The sequence below is a fragment of the Eucyclogobius newberryi genome, unplaced genomic scaffold (genome assembly GCF_026437365.1).
Source record: "Eucyclogobius newberryi isolate DKJ021-1_F unplaced genomic scaffold, fEucNew1.0.hap1 SCAF_2, whole genome shotgun sequence".
Classification (NCBI taxonomy): domain Eukaryota; kingdom Metazoa; phylum Chordata; class Actinopteri; order Gobiiformes; family Gobiidae; genus Eucyclogobius; species Eucyclogobius newberryi.
The window spans coordinates 29,648,930-29,676,387 of NW_027315834.1; the positions used below are offsets into that span (position 1 = coordinate 29,648,930).

Below are 27,458 nucleotides of genomic sequence, written 5' to 3' on the forward strand. Positions count from 1 at the left end.
CACGCCTGGTCGACACAACACGAGCCCCCACGGTGGGACCGGCGCTGTCCCCTCCCCCCACGGGACGTTTCCCCCAGCGCCTCCTGACCCGTTTCCGCGCGGAGCGGGGCGATTGTCAGACGGTCCCTAAAAAAGAAAACAGTCCATTGTTCGCGAGCGGCGTCCGCTTTCGCCCGGGACACACGCTGCAGTACCGCCGCGTGTCCGCGCGGGGCGCTGCACGCGACGCCAGGCCGGGGCTCCTCCGCCGCGGCCTTCTCCTCTTTTTGTCTCAACACTGATCCCCGCGCCGCTCTGTCCACAGTGTGCGCCGCGTCCTCCTCACGCACTGTCAAACCACTCCAAACCGACACAACCGCGGACAAAAGCCTCCGTCGCGCACACCTCGCCATGTTAGACGGCTCGCGGCAGTGTCCGTGCGCGTGAACTCGCCGTGGCTCGGGCTTTTTTGTAGCATCAGTCTTTCTTAGCGAGAGCCCTCAGCCGCCGCTCTCCGCGCTACCGCAGCTATTTCTTTAACTTTTTCCCAACACTCGGCTCCGCGAATGACCGCGCGCCGGCGGAGCATGGGATCCTTGGCGTCTTAGGAAGCGACAGAAGTGGATTTGAAGCGTCTCGGCGTGCGACAACGATGGCAAACTCGACGGGGAAAAACCTACTAGATCAGCGGAGGAAAAAACAGGCTTTCCTGGACGAGCTGCGGCAATTCCACCAAGCCAGAGGGTGAGCTTTGAGGCGGCTCTATCGCCCGCAAATGCAACTTTGAACCGCCATCGCGTCTCGTTATAAGTCACTTTGAAGTGTTCGCCGTGCACACGCGTGTTTATTTCTTGTGTTTTCCCCGCCGCAGATCGCCGTTCAAGAAGATCCCCGTCGTGGGTGGGAAGGAGCTGGACCTCGGCGCTCTCTATGTCAGAGTCGTCTCTTTAGGCGGCTTCGCGAAGGTGAGTGGCGAGCGGTGGACTCAAGTGGGGCTTGTTTTTTCGACACTTTCGCGGCCGTCGGACCCTCGCGATCCTCGGGCGCGAACGAGCCCGAGCGTAAGCCTCTCGGAAAGCCTTAGCACCCCCCGGGTTTGCATGGCCTTGTGCTAGGAGTTTGTGTCTCTCGTTGCAAATGTGGTGGTGGTGGTGGTGGTGGTGTTGTTGTGTGTGCGCTTCTTGAGGGAGGATTTGAGAAAAGCGGCGTCTTCCCCTCAGTCAGAGCGCAGTCCCCGGAGCGCGACTCCCCGGCACATTTCACATCGATTACCCCCGAAACGCGGGGCCACACGCCGCGACGCGGTTCTCGGGACCCCGGAGCACGCGAATGTGTCCGTGTTTTTTTTTTTCCGCGTTAGCCGTGTGGTAGTGTGTTCCTCGGCTTGCCACCAAAACCGTAGGCCTCGCGTCGGGGCCCGTGCAGTCGGGAGGCGGTAAATGTGGCCCCCGAAACCCCGGGCACGGAACCGCTCACGCCGGCTCAGACGTGTGTACTTTTGTTGACATAGTTTTGGGCTCTCGGTCGGCCGCTTTGAGCATTTTGGAGGCGAAGCGGAAAGTTAGCTTGTTAGCCGTGTTGCTAACTAGCCTCGGCAGTAATGATAGTAAAGAGAGACAAGCACTTGTACTGGAGATGTGTCACAAATACAAACAATAAACACACACAGCGTTATATACAAGTGCTATACGTGTGTATTAACGTATATTTATGTGCATATTTTTGAAAAAGACCGTACTGTTTATAAAGGTTTGCCCTGTATTTTAAAATGGGCATTTGAGCTACTTATTGTAGAGTTGACAGAGTGTGCACAGGTTGCAGTCTGGAGCAATTATAAACAAAACCACGCTCTGCTTTGACTGGAGTCCGGAGCATTTGGTTTTACATGTGGTTCTTCACTATTTTCCTCCTAAGCATATTTGGACAAGGGATTTCTTGCAACAAATTGGAGACACATAATGAATTGCTCCTCTAAGAAGTTGAATTCACCCATTTCTCAAATCAAACAGTTTACAAATAATTTAAAACTTAAGTTAAATGTGCAGTGATGAAGTTGAGATGTGATTCTTTTTGGCAGCACTAATGCACCAAAATGACTGTAGTAAGTTGCAGATATAAGTATTTCCCATTGCAGGAGACTGTGGTGGCCCCTATTGTCTAAAGATAAGCTGAACTGAAATTGGTTGTACAGTTGATGCTTTATGCTTGTGGTATTGTCATAAATGTATAAAAGTAATGTTTATTTAATCTGTAATCAGTTCTTTTTATCAGTAGAGGCAACACGTGACCTACTAACAACGGTTTTAAATTATAAGATTCGAATATGGATTGCATGCTGCTATATCCATGTCTAAAAGAGGACTCCAACCACGTTTTACAAATGTTTATGAATGTGCTATTGTTCATGTCTTTGCCCTTGTCCGTATGTGGGCTGTTTATGTAATGGCTTATGGATCGAAATGTTGTATATTATAAAAGGAGTTGGTGAAAGTTGATGATTAAACCTGTAGCCTACGGCTCGCTGAAGCTGCTTCCACTTGTAGGCGCACTCAGCACAGTGAAGACTGAGCTTGGAAACCATTCCAGTTTGTCATATTTTTATTTTTGAAACCACTTGAAGTAATATATCAAAATGTATGCATTTTTGCAAGATCTAGTTACTGTAGTTGCATGTTCTTTAATTCAGTCCATAATTTTAAGTTGGGGGAAGCTGTCAGGAGAAAGGATAAACGTTATCCTGTATAGCTGCAAATATGGGCCATAACAATTTCAGAAACCAGTATCAGAGCCTAGTACAGGTACTTCAATGTGGCCTCTGTCTGAACCAACGTTTATGCAGTGGAAAAAACCTTACCAAACCAAACATTTTGAGGAATAAATACTGCCAGAAGGTCACATTTTTCTAACGATTGCAATTTTCACAATTGTTTACACCACAAAATCAAACTCTGCATTAAACTTAGTTGTTTACAGTGTCAATAGTCCCTCCCTGCCCCAGTACTTGACAATGTAATTTGTTTGATTTTAGCTATAACCTAAAGTGCCTACAGTGATTTTTAAATGGCCAGCACATTTCATGCAACCGCAGCGACCAGAGTCTTCAAAACAAAAACAAATGCATGATACAAAGGCAGTGAAAAGTACACATGAAGGATTTAAACTTAAAATTGTAAACCATACATGGCCTAGCTGCTGTCCCTGCTCCAGTGTCCTTCACCAAACTTAAACTGTGCTCTCTTACAAATACCTCCATCTACTTATACCCCATTCGCAAAGCACCAGCCGTATCCTTTTAACGGTTGGAGGAAGTTGTTGGAAGGTGCCATGTGGTGCTTATTTGAGGGTGGCCAGTCAGTCGCAGATACGGCACCAGCTTGATCATGTGGCCCCTTTTTTCTTTTCTTCTCCCCCTTTGCCTGTCAAATATTAACCACATTTCCTCTCTCTGTTCTCCAGGTCTCCGAGAAGAATCAATGGTGTGAACTGGGCGAGGATTTTAATTTTCCACGGAGTTGTTCCAATGCTGCGTTTGCTTTAAAACAGTACTACCTTCGGTGAGTAGCCGTGGCAGCTTCCTCGGGCTCTCCTCCGTCAGGTGGAAGCATGTGGGCAATGTTTACAAATGTAGCGGGCTGTAGCGCTCGCCTCCACTCTGCACTCTGCGTCCGACCCGTTAAGACTATCAAAGAAACGTCGTGGCTTTGCCCTGTTTACCTTTCTCGTGGCGAGGCGGATTCGTTTCATCTTATTCTGCTAACGCTGTGGAGAAATGCAGCTATTAGAAGCACTGAATGATTTTTGATAAATGTGTGTTGTGCTGCTTCAGTTTTGAACGGACACTTTGTTGCGTTGTTCAAAATGTAGCTCGCCTTCTGCGCACATGTTTATCAGTAACACTTGACTTGATGCAGTAAAATATGAACTGCTAAGAACCGCGTGCATTTCAGAAAGTTATTGTGCTATAAAGGCCTAAATTGTGTCTCATCTTACAGACTGAACATGGAGATTGATTGGTTTATTTATTGATTTGTTGTTGAGGTCTGCTTCTGTAAGTTGTAAGAAAAATCCTTTTGTGCCCATGTCAGTCCTTCTTAGTAACTACTTGTGACCAATACCACGAAATAGAAAACCATGCTTTGAATAATCTCCTGTAGCTTGTAATGATTTGTCAGTAGACTTTCCCTCTCATACTTGTCAGCTGCAGTTGATAAGAGTCTTGCATATAAGTTGTTACTTTTGCGGTTTATGATGCGCTGCCCGTCACTGACACCTACCTGCAGACAATTGAAAAGCATCTGCAACAAACTGATTCAGCAGTAAGATGAATAATAAAAATGACATTAATCTAAAGGTTATACAACACTTAGAAGTCTTATTACTCTGGGAACAAGCTGATTACCGCTTACCATTTGTGAATTTGCTGCATTTTTGGATTGAACATCTGATATTTTAGTCAGACACTAGTAAATCATTGAACAATAGAAGTTGAATGCATTTCATTTATTATAGCAACCCTTATGAGATGCTTGGATTGTCAAAAAACAGTGATGCTAAAACTCGAATCAAAGCTAGAAAGAGCTTAGGCAGAACTTGTGCACAGATGATTTTGTGTCGATAGTGTATCTATTTTGAACCTTGACCTAAATAAGAGCATGTTTAATTTGGTATTAAAATCATCTGTATCAATAATCGCGCATTTTCCTATGTATCAAAATAGTTTGAAATGCTGGTATTGTGACGACACTATCAGGCACTTGACAATGTTTACCTGGAGTGGTGCAGAATGGCTGTATTTCACATCTAGCTGCCTCTGTTGATGGCTTCTGTAATAAGATTACATCCTCCATACCTTCCAAGACACATTTCATTCAATATTGACAAGAGCTGACTCAATTTCTCTCTTCGACTCTTCGACCGTTTTCTCGCTCCAGACTTGTTAGTGTTAATGTTGTAGGTGAAAGACTATAGTACTTGAGATGTGGTTTGTTTTGAACGAGTGATGACTCATATCAGGAGAAAAATAATGTAATCTGCAGCTGAATAGCCACCAGTTTTTAATGTGGTGCAGTAGATATAGTATCAAAAGGCTTGTGTGTCTAATGCAAGGTGTTGGGTTTAAAACGTGGCATCAAAATGAGATAATCATGTGAACAAGTGTCGACACTGAAGAGTGTCACAAACAGGACCAGGACAAAATTGGACCTTTCTTGAATGGTTTTAGAATGCTTTTGTTCTACATTGGAATAAGTGTAAGACCACATGATAATCTGAATGAAAACAGCATTATATTGTCTTTAAAATGTGTGCTCATAGTGGTCTTGAAATGGAGGATCTAGACTTTCTATCCAAACAGGTTTGACATTGTGTTGTGAAAACATTAGTTTAGTTTAGATGGATTAGAGTTGGATATCTATTGATTGAAATGAATGTGTATACTTTAAACTAAAGGGTCTATTATGCAAAATCCTTTTTTAGGTTTATACAGTTGGTAACTCACCAAGAGTTGTTTTGTTTCATTCATGCACATGTGAGCAATCTTGTTTAGTTTTCCTCTTCAGAGCTCAGAACACCTCACTCGGAAACGTCAGCAAGTTATAATTCATACAACTCCCTCACTGGACTTTTAATCATTGTAGTGCTTAAACTCTGCCCATTGATGCAGGGTTTAGCCATTTCAAAATGACTCCCATTTGTTTTGAGCTTGAAAAACGTCTTCATGTGCTGCTGTTGTTGTTGCTGCTGCAGTGTCGTGGGTTCGAGTCCAGCCCTCGACATTACACTCTCTCTCCTGCTTTCACGCTAGGCTTTCCTGTCAAATAAAGCCTTTGGGGCTTTGGGCCAAAATAATCAACTTCATAAGTTGACAATGCACCCGCAGCTGCAAGCCTAGCGCCCTCTTGTGGAATTTTCAATAGACAAATTCGTGCCACGAGGCAAATCACGGCTTTGAGGTATTCCCAAGACCACTGTATTATATTAAGCTTTACAACAGAAAAAGCCAGAACTGTCCAATGTGAAAATGTTGCTCATGTAGGACCATTATAAAGACAACTTGGCTCTTCTGAATTCTTGGTGTCACAATGCTGTTCACTCTTCATATTTACAAACCGTGTTGGACAGGGGACCTTCACTAGCAGCAGATGTAAATGCCAGAGGTCCAACTTGCTTAAAAGGCTTGTGCGCTGCCTCAACAGCTGAATAGAATGGTCCTAGTATGGACTGTGGCGTGCAAGTGATAAATTACTACACGTATCACTCTGAAGGTTCTTATGTTGGATTTAAATTAAATGATTGCAACCATACACGTGGCTCTCACGAGGAGCAAATACGAAGGGCAATCGCGTGTTCCAGATCTTTGTCAAATGCGGCGTGGTTTCGGTTTTGCAAATATTTTAAACACGTTGGACTCGGATACACACAGTAAAGGGCCCCGTGCAGTTGTGAGCCGTTGATTCGACATGTGGAGAGTGGGAGGGAGACAAATACTACAAACAGAAGTCAAATAAGAGACATGCTTTGGCTCCAATTGGGTCAAATGAGTCGTATATCAAATGAGCCGCTCTTTATTTGGCAGTGGAGGTGCATCTGAACGTCAACAGTTTGCACCTTTTTTACAGGGCCATTTACATATGACGCGTTCCTCTCTTTTTATGGTAATGTTTGATTGTGTTTTCACTTTGTAACCTACAGACCCAAGTTAGACTTTGCACATAAGTAGGGCGAAATTGACAGAAATGAGTATAACCGTATCTCGTCTGTTATATAGCTGTAGATTGGTTCGATAGTCTGCCCATCTCTAAAGTTCATTAACCAGTTCAATATTTGTAGATGGCATTTGTTTTACTTGTTGAGCTTTTGACTATAAAATAACTTTAACAAGGCGGTACTGTACTCACCTTTTTCTATGTATTTAAACATAACGAGTCACTTTTAGCTTGGATACAACAACAAAAAATACAAAATAACATGTTAAATATATAAGAGGAGGTTAACTTTATCACATTGAAACTCTGCTGCCGTGGACACATGACCCTTGAGATTGAATTGACTGACGGCTGCTCTCATACACAAGTCGGCCATTGAAATACACATTTATCGCCACTGCCATTATACACGTTTGTTTATTAAAAGGCACTCTTCTACTGCGTGTCAGGCCCATAACAGCGCTTTGTCGCCTTGGTGTTTGGCAAGTGTCTGTTGGTGAGATTTGAATGATCATTGTTAAGCTGCAGGTGTCAAAACCGAGGTCCCATTTAACCTCTACAGCCTCGTATGCAAACTCCACTCCCAGCCGAGCCTCATATTCTACTGTCTATGGCCATTACCGTCGATTCAGCCTTTGAGTTTGCTGCCTTCTGCTGTCCAGAACACTTCTCTCCCGCCGTGCAAGCATTATTCACTCTTCTGTGTGCGTCTCTTTTACCATTTCACCAGTTTGGTAGCGGCGTCGAAGGCTCAAATTCGGTTACCGCGTGACGTATCCGCTGCTTTTGGCTCGTGACTCGTTTAAGACTACAATTGGCATGATCTCAAATATTGGTGAGGCCTGAACTAGTCGGCTTGTGAATTTGAGCATGACACGCGCTGGGAGGTCAAAAGTTGAGCGGCTCCTCGCTCCGTATGGAGAGTTGGATTGAAATGTTAGCTCTTGTTCGCTTTAGTGAAAGACCCAGATACAATAGAAGAAAGTGAACGCACCACTGCAATTCATTTATACGTGTTCATTTACAAATCCGGTCAGACTTATTACAACTTTAAAGCATTTGTGCAGAACTAGGGCTGCAACTAATAATCTGAATAATTATGACTATTCATAATGATCGTACTTGTATTTTGATAATTATCTAAACAAATGTCAAAAACAAAGACTGACACATTTATGACTTTACTCCATAATACCATTTTATTTATTAATATCCTAAACACCATAGTTTAATCTTGATATGCAATAGAAATGACTAATTGAAAATATCCTTGCTAAAGTACAATTACTAAAACAATCATTTGTGCAGCCCTGTTCAGAACTAGTGAAACCTGCAGCTTTCTCTTTTATTCTGTATATTTTTAATAAACAAAACCATCTCCAACGCAACTCTAATTATGGCCCATTTATGATTAAGCATTTAATTGTATCAATTTATTTTTGATTTCGACTAAACCATTGCAAAACATGTCTTTATAACTGCGCTGCGACTGGAGTAATGTGAGTGAAGTACTTCAGAACAGCAGCAATAACAGTTGTTATTAAGTTAAGTCCAGTTTGTGGGAGACCGACTGACCAATGCAAGTGTCGGCCATGTTTAGGCAAAGCTTATGTGGGGGCCCTCACAGCATGATCAAGGCCACACATCAAGACTGTGTTGGCGTGAGTAGAGGGTGACTACAGTTGGGTGAGGAAAGCACTATCCAGGTCTGTTGTCGTTGTATTTTGAATAAAAGGATAATTTGTCAGATTTGCTATTGGTTTTATTTGCAAGCTCCTCAACATCCCGGCCAGAATCTTAGTCTGGAGTCACATACATCGAAAAATGAATGAAGGATTTCACTTATTATTGTGCTGGTTACGATGCCTGTAATTATGAACAGTCATAAAATGTGATAATAATCGCAAAATACTAAAGTTATACTATTCAATTCAATTTAATTTTGTAACGCTCAAAATCACAACAACGATTGCCTCTGAGGGCGACAGAGAAAAACAAATTAACCAATACTAAAGTTTGCTATTGTGACACCCTGAGTTAGGAGTACCTTGCTGGATCTTAACCCTTTGTAAACTCTTTGATGCAGGAATAGAGACTTTGTTAAGTTATTACTAGTATATTACCTTGTTTTTACTTGATATAGTCTAAAGTCTCGTCTAGTGCAGTGTAGTTCAGTGAGCTAACGTGATCCTCTCCAAACCTAAACGTAATTTTGTCACCCACACAGCCCGACATGGTGTGAATTTATTCAGCAACTTGTTTTATTTTTTTTCTGCTTTAGTTTCACACGTCTTAATTATTTTCCCGCTTGAATCTATGCACCACCTTTTCGTATTGTATTGTTTTCACATCTGTTTCAATTATTTTCAATACAGACAAGACAGTTAGTTCTTGGAAACAAACTGTCTTTAAGGCGGTGCAAGTTGTATCACAGATAAGCTAGAAATATGACATTTTTGGACTTTATTGTTAAGGTAATTAATAGATTATACATATGGGGGATGTTTCTTTATCTGCATCGTCCCAATTCTGGCTGATTCCCTAATGTTTGGCACAGCTTAAGCCACTTTCTAAGCTGTTCTTTTACACCTCCTCTTTAGTCCAAACCATATTAACGTCAACACAACAAAAACGGGCTAAATAAACGACTTCATTACTTGGCTGTTGACACCAGCTCCATCTTTAGCCTCGTCAGTATTTAAGTTTAGCCTCTATTCTAATTTGTTTTCCTTTCATAATGCGAATCACTCTCGTTGTCGGTATCGTAATCTCGTTTGTTACACGGAGGACTTACTCTTCATTGTAAGGTTTGAAACGGAGGATAATATTCCGTGGTTTTCCCTGGTGTAATGTGACCTGTGTAAGAGTATTGGCTGCTGCTGATAGCCTAATCTCTCCCCCTCAGATCGGCCCTGGACTTGACACCGCTCTGGCTACAGTTGCCTGGTACAGTTTTGTAGTTTTTTACAGCCTTTGAAACGTCCAAAAGATGTTTTGAATGAAAGACTTAGGTATGGGGAGCAGAATTGAAGACAGGTGCAGTGGCAAATATGCATCGCGTGTTTAAAATCAAGCAGATGGGTGAAAGGAAGGGGCGAGTGTAGCGCTGTAGTGGCTAGTCGGAGAGCTCAGGGGAGGCTGCTTTCTTTCTGATTTAAAGTCGGTGCTTTCAAGTTTATATTTCTATTAATTATGGTTGATGGTGTTTGGAAATTGTGTATTTGCAATTCTGGTTTATAAATGAATGGCTTGAATATGCTACAAGGTTTGGTTTGTATTCGAAAGAGCTTCCAAAGTTTAAAAAAAGTGTTCCGTTTTGATTCAAGGTCATGATTCACATTGTTGCTGCACAATTGATTTCATTCATCAAATATGACTTCTGCAAACATTCATTTTCAAACAGTGATTTACTAAAACTATTGTATGTAATGTAATTCATAATCTATAGTTTTTGCTTCCAATTCAGTTTATTAGTTACATCAACGAGTGAGAAGTAGAAGTCTAAAAACCAACACATTTAGCTGAATGAGTCTTTTTAAACATCATGAGTAAAGAAATGCTAATGCTTCAGTCTTAGTTCGTGTCATTACAGTGTATACTAATCATAACATTGATTGGTCCAGATTTTACAGAGACTCAAATATAATATCGGTATCATTATTGCATGTTTTCAAAAGCACAAAAATAAATGGCTCGTTTAAATTGGCATGTTTTTTTTTTTTACAAACAAACCCCTTGCTGGCTGCTACACAAGTAAAGAGTACAAGTGAATAATATTCATTACAGCAGTCGCCCTCATGAATGAAAGCACATGTACCCACAGAGCAGAGGGAGACAAACGTGGTATGAATGAATAGTACATAACATTCTTCTGACCTTTCCCTCTGTCTGTGTTAAGTAATGAGTAAAAGTCCCTGGCATCGCTCCACAGAACAGAGGATCAGGTCATTATTCTCCTTATATTTTCAAGGGGTCACTCTTAGGTCACTGGACTTTTAGGACTGCAAAATAAATTGCGATTTGACTTTTCCGGTAATTTCAAATAGCAAAAGGTTGCAAATATTTGCAGTTTATAGTTCAGTTTGCTGTCCATTTACAAAGAAGGAAACCCGATACGCTACAAAAAATTGCACACCTGATTGAATTGGTGGTAACGTTTTGTTACCTTTTTGACCCGAAGACACAACAACAGTTCCTGGTATTACAAAGTATTTTGTGTGATACACTAAGTATCCCAATACAATCATATTCTAACAAATGTAACAAAATGCATTAAAACCTTGTGTTTACAATGCCCTTAATATCAGGAAATGATTGTGTTATGAGGAAGTTACCATTTTCGCTCGGCAGCTTCAGCCTTAATGCGGTAATAGTTAGTTGGGCATAAAAATTGGTAACTTGGCAATTTGTAATGAATTTATGTTAAAAAAGTATGAATTGCTGCATCAGTATTTTGAGTGCAACACACAACTGACTTCTGCAGTGATTTTGAGGAGATATTTTGCCAACTGGAACCATCTTCCAGACATTGTGTTTGACAAGATTTTCCAAACGGATCCAGAGCATGTGAAGGACACCTGAGTTTGGACAACTTTTGCTACTTATATCCTATATAATAGTTTTAATATTTGCTTATCATGTCATCTTTATCCAGGGGCACAGCAGGCCGGTCCCCGTCACACTGAATGTTCCCCTGTCAGTGGTGGGCAGCTGGCTCGGTTTAAATCCCTCAGACACTTGTTCAGCTTTGTTTGGGAGCAGTGGGAGGACTTCCATGTGCTTGTCCTCGTCCAGCAGGGGGCAACAGTCCCCCACAGTCTGGCAGAGCAGGCGGCCACAAAGGGACAAGAGTGAGTCTGTTGTATGGACCAGGACCAGGACCAGGACACTGACTCCAGTCCAAACCAGATAAATATCTGTATTTCAAACTTATAAACTACTGCAACTGAATCTTTTTCTACAACTTATTATTTATTGAAATTGTCACTAAAGTGATTTGAGACACTTCAAATTAGACTGGACATAACCTGTGCTTAAGTGTTGTTTTGCACTGCTCTAGCTGTGATGGGACTGGTACTTGTTGGTTTTGTCCAATAGATTGAGTTCACATACTGTATTTGACATGCCATGTGCAAAATCTCACAAGTTTATTAAGATCGCACACAAAAACAAGTAAATATACAGAGAAGATCAAGTAAAACATATCTTTATAGGTGAAAAAACGGATTAAACTCCAGTCCAGTCGCTCCTACAACTCATTTCTGCTCCTGTGCTTATAAATCCGTATAATCCTAACAAAATAATTGCTCTACTCCATAAAACATTTCCTCGACTAAAACCTCGTCTAAACTGAATAGACAAAGCACACCAGCGATCTCTCATTGTTTCAGACGTTCCCTACAAACCTTATCTGCTTCAGTGGACATCCCTTTACTTCCTCTCTCTCTCTCTCTCTTCAAACTCCATTTCATTTCCCTTCTGCCCTGGGACTTGTCTGAGAGTCTTTTGTGTATCTGCGCTCCACACGTGTCACGAGTTTGGCCGTTTGCAGCTGTGTCTTCCCCTCCTCCCACTCTCTTCCCCCCCTCCCTCGCTCTCTCGCTCTCTCGCTCTCTCGCTCTGTGCACTTGTTGTAACATATGGAGCAGGGGAAGCCAGTGATTTACGTTTGGCTTGAATTGTGTGCGTGTTAGTCGGCCCAGAACAGGGGGGAGGCTGGTGTTTGGTGGTGCCTTTTAGGAAAATGGCCAAGTGCAGCTGGTTAGTGGTTTATCCTCCACTCTTCTTTGGCTTTCAGAAAACGGCACAATGTGATCTGATAAGCTTCAATAACAGAGCTGGCTTTAGTTCGAGCTTGTACAGTGTTTTGCCTTCGGGTCCAAACCTGAACACCAGCTAAAATATTGTATAGCTTTATTGTTCCATACTCGATACCACAATGATAATAGCAAGACATTCATTTGTTTTAGAATCATTTTTGACACACAATTATAGTTTGTTTAATGTTAATATGTGATCTTGTATTATAAACCTCAAAACCAAACTAAAACTACTCCAGTAAGGTCAGTTATTGTAAATACAAATCAGTACCAATACATATTCAAATTAGTAGTCTAGTTTTTATATTAGTTTTTGTAGTGATTGATTAATTGTAAAAAAAAAAACTATCTGATATAAAATAACTTTATTTACACTATAATGCACAATTTACAGACTAATTCCTCTTCTATTTCCATTTTTACTCATTAGTCTGTTCAAAAAGACAAATCCAATGCACAGAGGACGAACTGGAACAACACACGGACTGGGGCAGTAAAAAAAAACAATCTGATTTGTGCCAAACATCGGCTAAATAGCGTCCGGCGCGCTCGTCCCTTCCGCTCGCCCTCCCTCTCGTAAACATGCAGCAGGTTGAGTATTTTTAGTCCGGCGCGTGGAGGGTGTCGCAGGCGGCGGCAGAGCGGGGGATTACCTCCTCGTCAGTGGATCTTCATTCAGACACCGGCTCTGAATGACTCACCGCACAGGGCTCACCCGCCGTAGTGAGAGGAGCTTCACCGGAGCCGCCGTTTGTCTGGCACAGCTTCGGCAGGAAGAGTCCACGTAAATAAGTGAGAATTGTGTAGGATTTGAGAAGGGACTTGTACTGTTTAACCTGGGCAGCACATTGGAAGCAGATGGGTTATTTTGGCGGTGTTGTCTCCCCGTATTTAGTCTTGAAAACTGTTGTTTAATCGCGTTTCCTTTGTGGTTTATCAAAATGGTTGGTGTATAATGCATTTACCACAAACTGTTTTTGTCATTTATGATCTCACAACAAAACAGCCTGGATCCGATGTGCCTCTCTCAAAGCTTCACCAAACCCCTACTAAACCTTTCCTCATTGGTTCTACTCTCATCCACACAGAGCTAAGGTACGACTCGTCCCACCGCCAAACTAACCCCGTCTGTTTTTGTTTTTTTTGCCTACAGATATTTGGAAAAGTACGAGAAAGTCCATCATTTCGGCGAAGACGACGATGAATTGCAGCCGGGGAATCCCAAAGCCTCTCTTCCACTCGGCGCAATCCCAAACTCTTACAACTACCAGCAACACGTCGTATCAGGTACACACGGTCTCGCTCTGCTAGCGTTTGCATTTTTATGATTCGGTTTAAAGCACATAAGAAAAAGGCAATAACTAATTTTCTTTTAATGGTGATTTATATTTTAATCTTTGGTTACTGTGTCACGCTGTATGTCGCTGGTTGTTCTTGAGTAGTAGTCTGTTTTACACTGTTAAATAAACTAAGTACTGCAATGAAATACATAATATATACACACACAAATACATAATCATGATTTAAGTTAATCAAAATGCACCAATGAATCCCAAAAGGTTTGTTTGCAGTGTGCAGTTTGTCACACAATGTCGCCAAACTACAAATGCGATCGAGGTTTGCTCAATGTTAGTTACGAGCTCCTGGATGATGTGAAACGTTCATAAAGCACAGATGCCTTTAGCAGTTTGCCCTCTTCATTTTGCTCTGACATTTTATTACTCCGTGACTCATTACAGTCGCCTTGTGTTCAGCTTGGCTTTGTCCAAGGCTGTGAAATGTGTGGAGCAGTTATTGTGTCACCTTTACCGTCAAACAATCGCAATCCAATGATGTTTTTTTTTTTTTTAATCCTTTTATTCTCTGTCAGTTTATTAAACTCTTTGTTGCAAGGTTTTGTGTCTTAAGAGCTGCCTGTGGTTTTAATGCATCTTTAATCAGACCGAATTATGAACTGTGTATCTGCAGAGCACACACATTCACACTTTTAAGTCCTATTGGTTTTAATGTGAAAATCCTTTGTGTACGAGCCACTTCACAATCAAATATTACTGGCAAATCAGCAGCTACAATCCGCGGTAAATTGCTATGTAACAAGATTTAACTGAAAGACATAATCAGTGTTAGTCTGCATTTCAATAAGTGGCTCCTCAAATAAGTGGACTACTTGAATTGTATAGCAACTGACATGACCTCAGTTTACGATGGATAAAGAAGTACATCGTTCTGCACATCGTTTTAAACATGTCTGTCATGTTGGTGATTGTTTATCAGGGCTGTCAAAAAGTTTCTGAGCCTGAGACGCTCTGGATGGGTGATTCTGATTTTAAATGTTTATCACAGACATGTTGATATTGCTGCACAAACTCAATATGAGCTCACTATTTTTATAGTTTTCATAGTTTACAAACGGGTCATGTAGTGAATCAAATGAGTGCTCACAGCGTCTTCACTGTGTCATGTTCACACTTTATTACAGTCTGACCTGTGTTTTTGCCTGTGGCTCTTGATCTGTCCAGGTTTTGCAATAGTTTGGATGTTTTCCTCACAGAGCTGTCGTCACAGTTTGTTTTCTTGTTGTTAGCTCCAAATTAGCGCCGTTCTTACTCACTCCTCCTTTCTTTATTCCACACGTTTCCCAAAACCACAGGTCTTTTTCCTCAAGTCTGTAAAGTGTGCGACATGCTTCTGCACTTCTCAGCCCTCAGCAGCACACACAGCAGTGCAGAGCAGTGCGGGGGAGTGGCTGCAGCTGCAAAGGATTGTGGGACTTGTAGTTCCAGTGATAAAAATGCTATCTATATCCATCGTAAATTTATAAATATAAAGTAGAAATGTTTGGCGGGCTGGATTAATACTGCATGTTTAACACCCCTGATTTATAATGTAACAGTCTTAATTTAATCCCTGATCTGTTTATGGCAAAATAAATCAGATTTAAACATAATTCTGAATACCCTGCAGTACCTTCATTTTCAGGCGGGCTGTTTTAGCTGCTCAGTAACATACCGTAATTTAATGTATGCTCACTCTTCTTGACTTTGGGATTAGAGCCATTTTAATTATACAAAGTCAATCACAGCAGTCAAACCCGCCCAGAGACTAACTCCATTAAAAGTTCCTCACTCAGCCTGGACACGCCTCATGAAATTGATCAGACCATGGCTTTGAATGAGCAGCCCCATTTGTTTAACTTTGGTTAAAGAGAAAAGATGGATTTGTATTTGGTTTAGGTTTGGTCATTTGGCTGGAAAAGACAGACGGATGGTGCGTGATTGCAGGGTGAAAATGATTGAATTAGGCATTTCACAGGGACGCACGGAAGCGCCGGGCCAAATGGGTCATGAGCAGCTTGTGGGAAACGCAGGTGTCTGAGGCTCATTTATTATGCTGCTATTGGTGACTGTTCTTTTCATTTTGAATATGTATGCTCTTTGAATTATGCTACATGTGCCGTGTTTGAAATTGACATCCATAAAAACTAGACTTTTTCAATTTCACATTATGATGACGATTATTTTTTGGATGTATGACAATATTGACAACTTGAAAGAAACATTAAACATTTATTCAACACATAATTTCATCCAACTCGTAATTGTTTATGATCTTATCACCTGCAGGTTTTGTTTCAATTGGCAATACAATAATTTAAAAACTGTAATGATGCATGATGATTTATACATATTGTTTGCACAGAGGAGCTGCCATATCTGTCAACCCCAGAGCTACTGAGTTTAGGGAAGAAAACATCGAATAAAGCAATCAATACGGCATTAACTACTGCACAAAAGTACCCTTAAAATGCATGCCTCTTACAGTTCTTTATTTTTCCCCCAGACTACATGCGCCAAAGCTACGGCCTGTCCACAGACTTCGCTGCCCCGTGCGACTACAACAAACTGGTGCTGTCTCTGCTGTCGGGCCTCCCAAATGAAGTGGACTTCGCGGTCAACGTTTGCACTCTGCTTTCCAACGAGAGCAAGCACGCCATGCAGCTGGACAAGGACCCCAAACTGGTCACGCTCCTGCTCGCCCACACCGGGGTCTTCGATGACTGTAGGTTCACTAAAATGTTTAAAAGGGTTGTTGTCGAGTCATTGGCTGATCAGGAGTGTCACTTTGACCTAATTTGTTCTCGTAGTTGGTACACATCAGATTTATGCTTATTCTGAATTTATACAGATCTTTAATTGATTTAACAAGTTTACAATTGTTTTCTATACGTCGCTTCTGATCGTCTGCCACAAATGGAGTGATAAAATTGTACTTTCCCCATTGGTGATTTTTTTTATTAGGCCAAATTAATCAAGACACTATTTGTAAAGCTCATATTTTAAGTTTTAGATATGTGCAGATTGAAGACCAAAGAGGAGAGATCTATGGGTGTAGTGCATGTTTGAATGATGCAAACATCTCAAAATGTCTTTAGACCTTGGTGCTCATAACTCGTTTGTGTTTGCAGCGCTCGGCAGTTTTTCTGGGGTTTTTGGGACGGACTGGAAAGAGAAAACCTCCCGGGACTTTGTCAGGGTAAATTTGCTTTTGCACGACTTTTGTTATTGCTTGTAGCATTTTTCACATTGTGTTTAGTTAGTTTTTGCTCTGTGGCTCTGTGTACGGCTTACCATGTACAGAAAACACTTACATACACTTAATGTGGCCAATTTTGGTGTCAGGAAACGGTGACGAGAGACAATATTCCAGTAATGATTATGTGATACTTTTATACAGAATATTCAAAAGGAAAATCTACAATGTTAAATCTAAATCTTGCTAAAATCATCCAATTAACAATTCACTAGTTTTTGGCTTGGAATATACATGCAAAATCAAATTCTTTCAATTCCACGACACTTTTCTTATATTTTGTGGCCCTTTCATGTCTTTTTTTTATAGTTCTGGAAGGAGGTGGTTGACGACACTGAAGTCCGAGAGCTCCTGTGGGACAAGACCAGCCCGGCACAAGGTAAACGCCACATTACGCATTTTAAATCGCCCTCTGCTGTCGATCAGAGCAGTCTAACCACAACAAATGCGACATCAATTGATACGGTTAAGGTTTCTCTCCATTGACGCTCTTGATGTAGAAGTTACTGACAGCTGCTGAAGGCGTCTGCTTCAAAGGAACGTGTTCAAAGCTTTGTCTAAATGTGATTTATTCTCGTTGAAGTTTTGCTGGGCTGTTGAGGGTGTCATTGGTGCTCGGTGGTTAAGCAGGATGAATGCTGTTTCCTACATTGATTTATTATAAACTTGAGGTGTAGGCTTGACACTCGCTGCTGTGAGATAATCTGGACAGCCACATTGCATTTGTTCTTTACACGTTTTAGGAACTGTTACGTTTACTATATTTTATACAATTCAGAAAGCTTGATGCGCTTTAGTGCCTTGTTAATTGAACTATTTGCATAAAAGTTAAAGAGTAACAAAACTGCAAAACACTGAAATGACAGTATTCTTATCTGTTGATGTTTTGAGGCTGTTTTGTATTCATCAGTTATTACTTGGTCTTCAGTGCAGTTCAAATTGTTTAGCAGAAACTAGGCAAAACACCAGGGTCCTCTTTTTGTAGCTGATGCTGCAAGAAAACAAAGTATTTATGTATAATAGATATTGCGTTATTAGGGGTTGGAAAAAAAACTATGTAGTTACAAATGGAAACTTCATTTGAGCAAGTAACTGGAAAATTCACCGGAGCAGTGAATGATCAGAGATGGTTGAGACTGTTTTGAGAGCAGGTGAAATGGTGACTGAAAGTTAGGCGTAGTCGCTACAAGTCACGGCTCCTCCTCGATCCTGCGTTTGTCTCCGAGCTCAGGAGGTGACGAGGTTGTGGAGCAGTAGAGGCTGTTGGGACAAATTTATATAGAGTAGAACTCATTTCAGAGTGATGCACACATCAATCTGGAGAAGCGCTCAGTGAAAGCATTTGGAAAAAGGCGTAATGTCATGATGAATATTTGAAGCTAATTGGTCTTCCCTCTCCTCAAATATACAAAGTGCTTCTATGTGTCTCTGTCGGCGTCGCAATCTTGGTTTTGGTTCGTCCTTTTGACTTCTGCCCAAACTACAATATGTGACTGATCAGGCACACCGCTGCCGACCAGGTGGATTTTCAAGACTCTGTGAAACAAATTGAACCATGACCCGGGTTATCCATCTTCAACGTCTCTATTTATTTTCACTTGCATCTGCCTGATATTTTTAGTAGCACACTCTAAAAAAAAAAATCATCATATATGTATGTTGGACTTGCAGTCCAGAGCCCTGTAATGAGTGCTTTCTACTGTCAGTTATTACCATGACATCACTAGCGCAGGTTATTGTGGTTGTCTGACCCATCTCCTTGTCTGGCTCAAAAGGCAGCGATTGTTGGCTCTTCCACCCTCCACGGGCCCCGGGCATCAGCGACATGGAGTCCCAGAGGGTGCTGCAGGTGGCGGTGATCCTCAGAAACCTGTCCTTCGAAGAGGCCAACGTGAAGCTGCTGGCGTCCAACCGGACGTGCCTCCGCTTCCTGCTGCTCTGCGCTCACTGCAGCCTCATCTCGCTCCGACAGCTGGGGCTAGACACACTTGGCAACGTTGCAGCGGAGGTGAGAGAAGTGTAGTTTGGTAGTGTGAATACATTGTAATTGGCCACTTTATACCATAATATTATCTTGTATAAACCAGCAGACGCCTGTTGCTAGTCCTAAGCCTTAATAAAGGGCTGCTAGATAATAATGCAGAGGATCTGACATGGGAAAGGGTCAGTAAAATATGACAGTAGCATCTCTTTTGATATGAGTTTACTATGAGTTGGGGAAAATAAACCACATCTGCAAACAATGGTCATTTGAAATATAATCACTTTTCCTTTAATCTGCATCAAGGTTTTTTTCCTCGTGATATTTCTCGACTGTTTTGTCTTTGTTTCTTTTTTGGCTTACCACTTAAGATTATCCTTGTGTAGCTGTACAAGATGTTTTTTGTTTGTTTGTTTCTTCAGTCTTTTAATGTGCTTTTATTATACAACGTTTGGTTCCACTTTATAACTTAAGTCGTCGTTCATGCTTTTTTAGGACAGGAATTAGTGTAGTTAATACAAGGTGTTGTCATCCATCCTTTTTATATTCCAGTAGGCTCACTTGTAAATCCACATGTATGACAACCAGCGTAATAAACTGGTTAATCAGATCAGTATATTTAAGAAGTGATTTAAAGTAATGCTGCTTTTGGAGAGACCGTCTCTGATCGCTGGAGCTGCAGAAACATTGACTAATAAAACGGGCTGCGCTGCCAGATGGTGCGATGTGTCACCTCCACACAGTCTGTTTTTCAGAATACACCAGACACATATTAAAAACTAAGAGGAGATCTGATGAGAAAGCCTATAAATATTCCAGGCAACATGCAATACATTTTAGAGATTGTTTGATGAATCTCAAAAGCTTCCATAAATTAATGAGGGCTGTATTTTGAGATAATGTATGCAGTGGCCCTGATGCAGTCTTTGATCATATTTGGCTGTACTTCTCTGTGCTAACTGGTAATTCAATGTGTAAGGCTAGAGCTTTTGTGTTTCATTGTATATGATTAAAACAAATTTCTCCCATTCTTTGATTTATGATAACTACCATAATCATAATCAAATTACTTATCTATGATGGGTAATGTAATCACACTGAGCAGTAAAAACACAAGAACATGTAGAAAAGATCAGGGCTGGAGGACTGATTTCAGAAAACATGATGCTAAACATATTATTTGTTGTTTTTTTTCCTTCAGTTGTGTTTGGATCCCATAGACTTCAGGACCACTCACCTGATCTTTCACACGATCACCAAATGCTTGATGTCCAGAGACCGGTTTCTCAAAATGAGAGGTGAGTTTTTACATTTGAACTAGAGAATAAACTTGAAACGTCTTCATTGGACTTTTTCAATTATGTAGTTTTGTCGTTTTTCCAGTCAGTACGCATGAGCTAAGAAAAATGTATTAACTTCAGCCACACAAATTATGTTGTTTTTATACAGAAATAAAGTTAGAATGCAAATGCAAAAGGCAAACCTTCAAGAATGGAACTCCTGTGTCTGTCCTTAGCCATGGAAATCCTGGGGAACCTGAGTAAAGTGGAGGACAACGGCGTGCTGATCTGCGAGTACGTGGACCAGGACTCTTACAGGGAGGTGATGCTCCTGCTCACCCTGCCCGACCTCATGCTGCTCATGGCTTCTCTGGAGGTGCTCTACCTCCTGGCTCAGCTCGGAGAAGTGCCCTGCAGCAAGATCTCCTCCGTCGAGCACAGCATAGGTATGCCTGGTTTATGTAACACCTGCTTACTCGGACATAAACGTAACAAGAGTAAAGGGAAACGGTGAGCAGCTTGGATACAGACTGTTATGAGCCGGCTTTCTCAAACAGGCTGCGCGTCCAAGTATTCTGACCATGAGGAAAATAATGTAAACGCTACAGTTTTAGTGATAATTGTTGTTTTGTATTGTATTACTCAATATAAAAGTAAGTCTAGTGGTAAAAGCCTATTTGTAACTTTTATAGTCTATTCTTTGGAGATGACAGAAAACATAAAGGCGGTTAGGTACAGACCTTTTTGACCCACACACTCTGACCTGCTTCTGTTCTGCCGAGCGTTTGTATCAAGAATTGTGCAAGATCTTTTTCATCTTTTATGCTTTGTGCAAGAACCTGACCTGTCAAGATTCTGCATATAGTTGTTCAGACATTAATGCAGGTTACGTAGGGAATTACATTGTTTTACTTGGACATTTTATAGTCTCAAATGTCCAAGCAAAACATTTATACCGTTCCTAGCAATAAAGATGCGCTGCCAATTCATTCTGACTGCAAAGAGCCTTGGGATCACAAACATGTCTAAACCACAAATACCGTCTGTAAAGTTTTTACACTGTTTACCGCAAAATGCGCTGCTTTATGTACAATTCATCACGCTGTACAGAGGGAAATGTAAATGTTTCCTCTGCTCTGAAATGATATTCATAGAAGATGTTATTTGGCTACGTTCAGTTCAACTTTTTTTTTTAGTTTTTAGACACAATTCTTTACTTTTTTGCTTGTTTTTGAATAAAAAGTAAGTAAATTAACTGAAATGCGCTGCTTGTTTTGGGGCTGGGGAAATACATTTTTGGATGCAACATTTTGACTCTGCTTAATTTCCTCTCTCTACAGACCTATTAGTACGGCTAGTATCAATAGACCTCCACACGTTTGGCCCTGATGCCCTGACGGCTGTGAGGTTGATAGAGCACCAGGCTAACCTTGAACAGGCTGCAGAAGTGCGCCCCCAGCTGGTAGAGCAAGTCCCTGCAGCTGTGCCTGGAGCCCCAGCACCAGGTGAGATTGTGGGATGAGAATGTATGATTTGGTGACATCAAGTGGTGATTCGGAGGTTTAGCTTTTGATAAATGGTTTGTGGTCTTAAAGTTTACATATCATTTAGTCCTGGTTATGTCACTCGGTATCCTCATATATCACTAAACAAACTGAGTTGACAGGAGATCTAGAGAAAGACCAAAGAAGAGATTGATAGCTATAGAAAACTACTGTATTGCCTTGAAGATAAAAGTGAAGATGTAACATTAAATCTAGACCAGCGCCTTTATCTGGAAAATAGGGCCAACTTATGTTATCGGTGCTATTTTGAACAGTTGAGTCTTAAAAGATGTGCTATTTTTATCTTTTGCTCTTTAAAACGGGAAATGGGTAAAATGACTGACTGTTCAAAGCCAAGCGATTCTTGTGCAAAGCTCCTTGAAATTCAATCGACTGACTTTTGGAGAGAAAATCTGGGTTACTCATTGTGTTTGCAGTTGATTCATGTATCAAATGGCCGATGTACAGTGTAGGGTTAGCATTGTTCCCTTTTATATAACCGCCAAACAATAAATGTGCATTCAAATCAAATATGAATGCCTCTTTGCTTTTAAGTGACGCGAGTCCCAGTGCAGCCCAACCAGCCTCCCTCGGGTATCATCGAACTCGATGGAGAGAAATTTACACTGCAATGGTAAGTTTAGTGCTTTTTGTCGAGCCTTGATCATTTAAAATGGTCTTTGTTCAAACCTGTTGTTTCCCTTTAGGCTGAATGCACACTTTGAGACGAGTCCAGAGGGCAGTGTCTCCAGATCGGACATGTACTCTGAATACCTGACCACTTGCAGCAAAATGGGACGAACCAACATCGTCAACTCCACGGGCTTCCTCAAATGTCTACGGTCAGTGCAGACGATACACATTTTACTTTTCTACACTATAGCCCAATATGCCATCACTAGTATTTTCTTCTTGTGAAAAAGCAGTGAGAATATGGTACAATATTAAGGTAAAATAAATAAACTTATTTAGTTTAGCCCGGTTTAAGCCATTTTTCTTGATGGCTTTGTTGGTATGTATTAGCGCCGTAATCGGGCCATAAAAGTTGGGCCCGACAGGCCTGAAGCCCGACATAATTCAACCTGACAAGTATACTTTGACTGAGAGCTTTTATAGGCCCAAACCCGTTTACAGCCCAGCATTGTTCAAATGCGCGCACAGTGAACAACACCCGCATACACAGTTCTTTTGCCTTTAGTCAAGAATGACATGACTAAATTTACCGCGCGAGTCTGTGTAAAACAATGGAAATTATTCTGAATATAATGGGTATTTTGTTTATTTGCATACTTCTCATTTTATGTTGCTCTATGACAAATAGATGTGCACTAATGTGCACTAATTGATTCCTTTTTCTCAACAGGACTGTGTTCCCAAACCATACCATGCGGCGTCAGGAGGAGTCCAAAACAAATGGACAGCTTCATATTCTTCTGGTCGGGATCAAGCGGAGAGCGATCCCTCTGCCTGTTCAGCTCTACTATCAACAGCAGCCGCAGAACCCTGCAGCGCCCCCTGTGGCTCGGCATGAAACTCCGGGTGACCCACAAGCTCCCCCTCCAGGTATGAGAGCTGTAGACTAACTCTTAATTGCATTGACTTTATTAGAAATGCCCACAATAGTTGAAGATGCTTATGGTTAACCAATATACGGCAATTTTTAATAATTTTATAATGGGATTATTGCTACTTGATTATGACAACATTTATAGCTACAATTATTTGGCCCATAATTTAAATCACAATAATTTATTATTTACTTGAATACTGTGAGAAATTACTTGACCTAAAATAATTTATGTTTCTGGTTTTCAAAGACGAGTGACTTTGCTCCAGATTTTGCAGATTAGAGGAAGTGCACATATCATTCTGAAGAGAATTTAATAATTGTATTTTCAATTACAATGTTTTTATATTGGAGCAATAATTGAAAGCACAAAATGTAATGAAGTTGACAGATAATTAATTGTTGACCCATTGGGTGTCACTCACTTACTTTATTTTGTTTTCTACTCCTGTACCGTTTTGTAGTTTAAATTCCAAACATCATGCTGCGGTTTAAGGTTTAAAAAGCTCTGCAAAGGAATATAATACCGTTTTAATAGTCGTTTTCATCTGTCTCTCTGTCCAGGTCTACCACCGGGACCCGGACAGTTTCCTCGACACCCAGTCCCTTCTTCACTGGACGCTCCTCACCTCTCCTTGCCCTGTACCTCTCCGCGCCCCCTTTTACCTACTCAGATCTCCCCTCAGATCACCCCGAACCTGCAGACGCTTCAACAACAACCCGTCCCCATCCGATCTCCTATGGCTGTCCAAATCCCCAATTCCACTTCACTCGTCCCGCAAAACCACAGTCCGCAAATCACTCAAATCACAGCGCCGTCTACTATCCCCTCTGTGCTACAACAGCACACCCCAATGCTTCCCAGTGGGACCCCGGTCACACTATTCCAACAAGTACCCCCTGGACACATCCTCACGGCGCGGGTACAAGGCGTGTGCCCGCCAATGCAACCACAAATTTCTCCGCAAATGGACCTCTCGCAAACTTCCTCATCTTTGACGGCAAATGGAATGGGCGCTCTCCCAAATGCACCCAATTCGCAAGCTTCACGGGTTGGGTTTCAGAACATCGCCCCCAAACCAGCCCCTGCTACTTCAATAGCCAGTCAAAATCAAAGCGTAGTAATAATGAGTCCACAGCAGACGCAAACATACAATCCCGCCATTCACCAGATAGTTTTAGCTAATCCTGCCACCCAAACTATTCAAATTACGACGGGACAAGCCTCTTCTTCCACTTCTGGTCCTCTTTCGCCTAATAACATGCATTCAAACCAAAATCTCACCCATGCTCTGTCCAAACGACCGCAGTTATCTCCAGCGACCCCTATCGCTCCCCCACCACAGCCTACCTCCACAGAGTCAAGCTTAATTAAACAGCTACTGCTTCCAAAAAGAGGTCCCACGACGCCAGGGGGAAAGCTCATCCTACCTGCCCCGCAAGTACCGCCTCCAAACAGCGTCATTGCCCCAAGTACGCAGGTCCTGTACCAGTCTCCTCAACCGCAGCAGCTAAACGTCCAGCTCGTCCCAGGGCAGATTCAGACACCCGTAGCGCCCACCTTGCTAATGCCAGGGCAGATCATTTCGTCGAGTTCATCGGGAGCGGCCATCATCCAGGCTCCCAGTGCAGCGGCAGGGGTGGCGTTCACCGTGGTTCCTAACACAGGGTTCACGAGCTCCACGGCTACGGTCGCGGTAAACCAGGGCGCGGTGGCCCCCAGTGGCCCACCGAACTCTCTCTCACCTGGAACGGTCCCGCAGCACGTGCCCCAAATGCCACAACAGCCGCCCATACAGCCAGCGCCCCTCAGAGGAGACAAGATCATCTGTCAGAAGGAGGAGGAGGCCAAAGACGCCACAGGACTGCACATCCACGAGAGGAAGATCGAGGTCATGGAGAACAATACTATGGCTGAAGACTCTGCCAAAAGCAACGGGGTGACGGAGGGGGCCAAGCTGCTCAACGGGCGCAAGTGCGTGCAGTCGGATCTACCTCCATACCACTCAGGGAACAGCCAGGGGACACTCAACGGCCCCGCCTCAGAGGGACATCCTGCCAACGGGAAGCAGGCGCGCTCCCCACCCACGGAGGAGCGAGACCTGCACCCTGAACCCAAAAAGACTCTTGTGAACGGGGTATGTGACTTTGAGAGGGACAGCATGGGGGTGAATTTTAACAAAAACATTCCAAATCACATTGCTTCCAAACAGTTTGTGGGGAACGGGGAGGCAAACCCCTCGGAGAAGCCTGTCCCACAGCAGGACACTGCCAAAGCCCTCACCAATGGACCCCAGACTCTCTCTAACGGACCTGTAGGGGGCGCTGTGCCTGCTCTCAGACACTCCTCTCCTCCCCCGGTCTCTGTCCCCACCCAGAGTCAGTCCAATGCGAATGGGGTGTCCTCCGAGGGGCGTGGCCTCAAACGTCCCGCAGAGGAGACGGCTTCTGGGATCCCCAACAAAGTGGGAGTGCGGATCATCACCATCAGCGACCCCAACAATGCCGGTAGCAGCTCCACCATGGTGGCTGTTCCTGCTGGCACGGACCCCAGCACAGTAGCCAAAGTAGCAATAGAGAGCGCCACCCAGAGGAACTGCAGTGCACCACAACCCACCAGTACAGGACAGGTGAGTTGGGTGAACCCCTCTACTAACATTACTAATTTGTGGGAACATTTAGTTTACCACTTCTTCTGGTTATACAATATTTTAAATTGTGTGGTAATACACTATTTAAAATAGATTTGCCATTAGAAAGGTATCTAATCGAAAACCATAACCTAAACAAATGTGAGGCAAATGTAATTGTGTGTAAAACCCTGTTGCAACCCCAGCAATTGGTGTTGAATTGTCATGAAGAAAATACAATACATACAACAGTTTTCCAGCTCATCTGCACTCTGAGCTTTTACTGCCAAAAGAAACGTTGAGTTTTTGGTATGTCCTGAGTTGTTTGCCAGTACAAAGGAGATGTTTGTACCATGTTCCTTCATTAGATAAAGGCTGTATAGATTGTGAGTTATCACTCGTATGACAGATGTGAGCGTAATCGTCTGATATAAGGAACTGATTTAATGGTCTGTCAAATGTGTCGGAAAAGCCCTGACCACAGCATCTGTCCCTAAAGCCCAAGGCCTCCTCCCGATGTGTCCTAAGTGACGAGGTCATACTGGTTCATTCACAACAAGGGATTATTTTGTCAATGTAACACGGACAGCTAAATCTGGGTTAAAGGTTGAACTTTAGATCACTTATGAACTAATATCTATTATCTTTTATTTCTAATCTTATGTAACTTTTAATCATTTGGATTTTTATCACCATTTATGTGTTCTTGTGCAAGCCATTGACATTTTTAAAAGTCTAAAATTGCATTTGCTTTGGATTTAACACTGTTGATGAAGAAAAACAAGCTTTGACAGTGGTTTACAACTCAAGATTCTTCAGCTTTCAACACATCTTTTCCCCTCGTCTTGACTCTATTCCATCATGTGATTGAACATCGTCCAACATTATAATACATCGTATTCGTTTTTGTGTGGGAGGTTAAGAAGGTGAGGCCAGTTGAATTTGTGGCTCTCGCTGATACACACCTCCAAAACAAATGAGGCAGAGAAAGCAACTCATGTCACAAGAGCAAATGTGGCATGGTCTACTTCTCTGCCAACAGTTCAACCATTTCACTCATGAACAGCAGCTTAAAGTGATTGTAGTATTATTAGTATTATATATGTTAAAGTCAATAGATGCATGGACAAATATGAGGAATTTATTTACAAAATCTTGACAATATTGCCGCTACTTAGAAACTTTACTGCGTTGCATTCCTGAGTGCGATCTCCTCAATGTTGCTCTGAAACCAAACATGCATTTCTCAACAGCAGAAGAAGAACTGAACCATTATTTCATCATCATTGCCTACATTTATAGCATGTAGAATGTGGCAATGGCTTGAATTACAGGTACATAATGTATTGCAGTCTCTTCTCAAT

At 42.1% G+C, this 27,458-nt stretch overlaps 1 protein-coding gene across 2 annotated transcripts in view; it reads left to right on the forward strand.

Annotated features, from left to right (window-relative positions):
* Nucleotides 1-239: 239 nt before the first annotated feature.
* arid2 (AT-rich interactive domain 2) overlaps nt 240-27,458 on the forward strand; it is a 30,952-nt gene continuing 3,733 nt past the window's right edge. Inside the window, exons 1-15 of one of the 2 annotated variants that reach the window (XM_072454950.1) lie at nt 240-723; nt 851-944; nt 3,436-3,533; nt 13,656-13,789; nt 16,343-16,561; nt 16,968-17,035; nt 17,402-17,471; nt 18,868-19,100; nt 20,275-20,371; nt 20,590-20,799; nt 21,694-21,858; nt 22,453-22,531; nt 22,605-22,739; nt 23,261-23,460; nt 24,029-26,098. In XM_072454950.1, coding sequence (XP_072311051.1) covers nt 632-723; nt 851-944; nt 3,436-3,533; nt 13,656-13,789; nt 16,343-16,561; nt 16,968-17,035; nt 17,402-17,471; nt 18,868-19,100; nt 20,275-20,371; nt 20,590-20,799; nt 21,694-21,858; nt 22,453-22,531; nt 22,605-22,739; nt 23,261-23,460; nt 24,029-26,098 — 3,964 coding nt within the window. In that variant the 5' untranslated portion in view covers nt 240-631. The remainder of the gene's footprint in view (nt 724-850; nt 945-3,435; nt 3,534-13,655; nt 13,790-16,342; nt 16,562-16,967; nt 17,036-17,401; nt 17,472-18,867; nt 19,101-20,274; nt 20,372-20,589; nt 20,800-21,693; nt 21,859-22,452; nt 22,532-22,604; nt 22,740-23,260; nt 23,461-24,028; nt 26,099-27,458) is intronic. The other variant, XM_072454949.1, reaches the window with a different exon arrangement.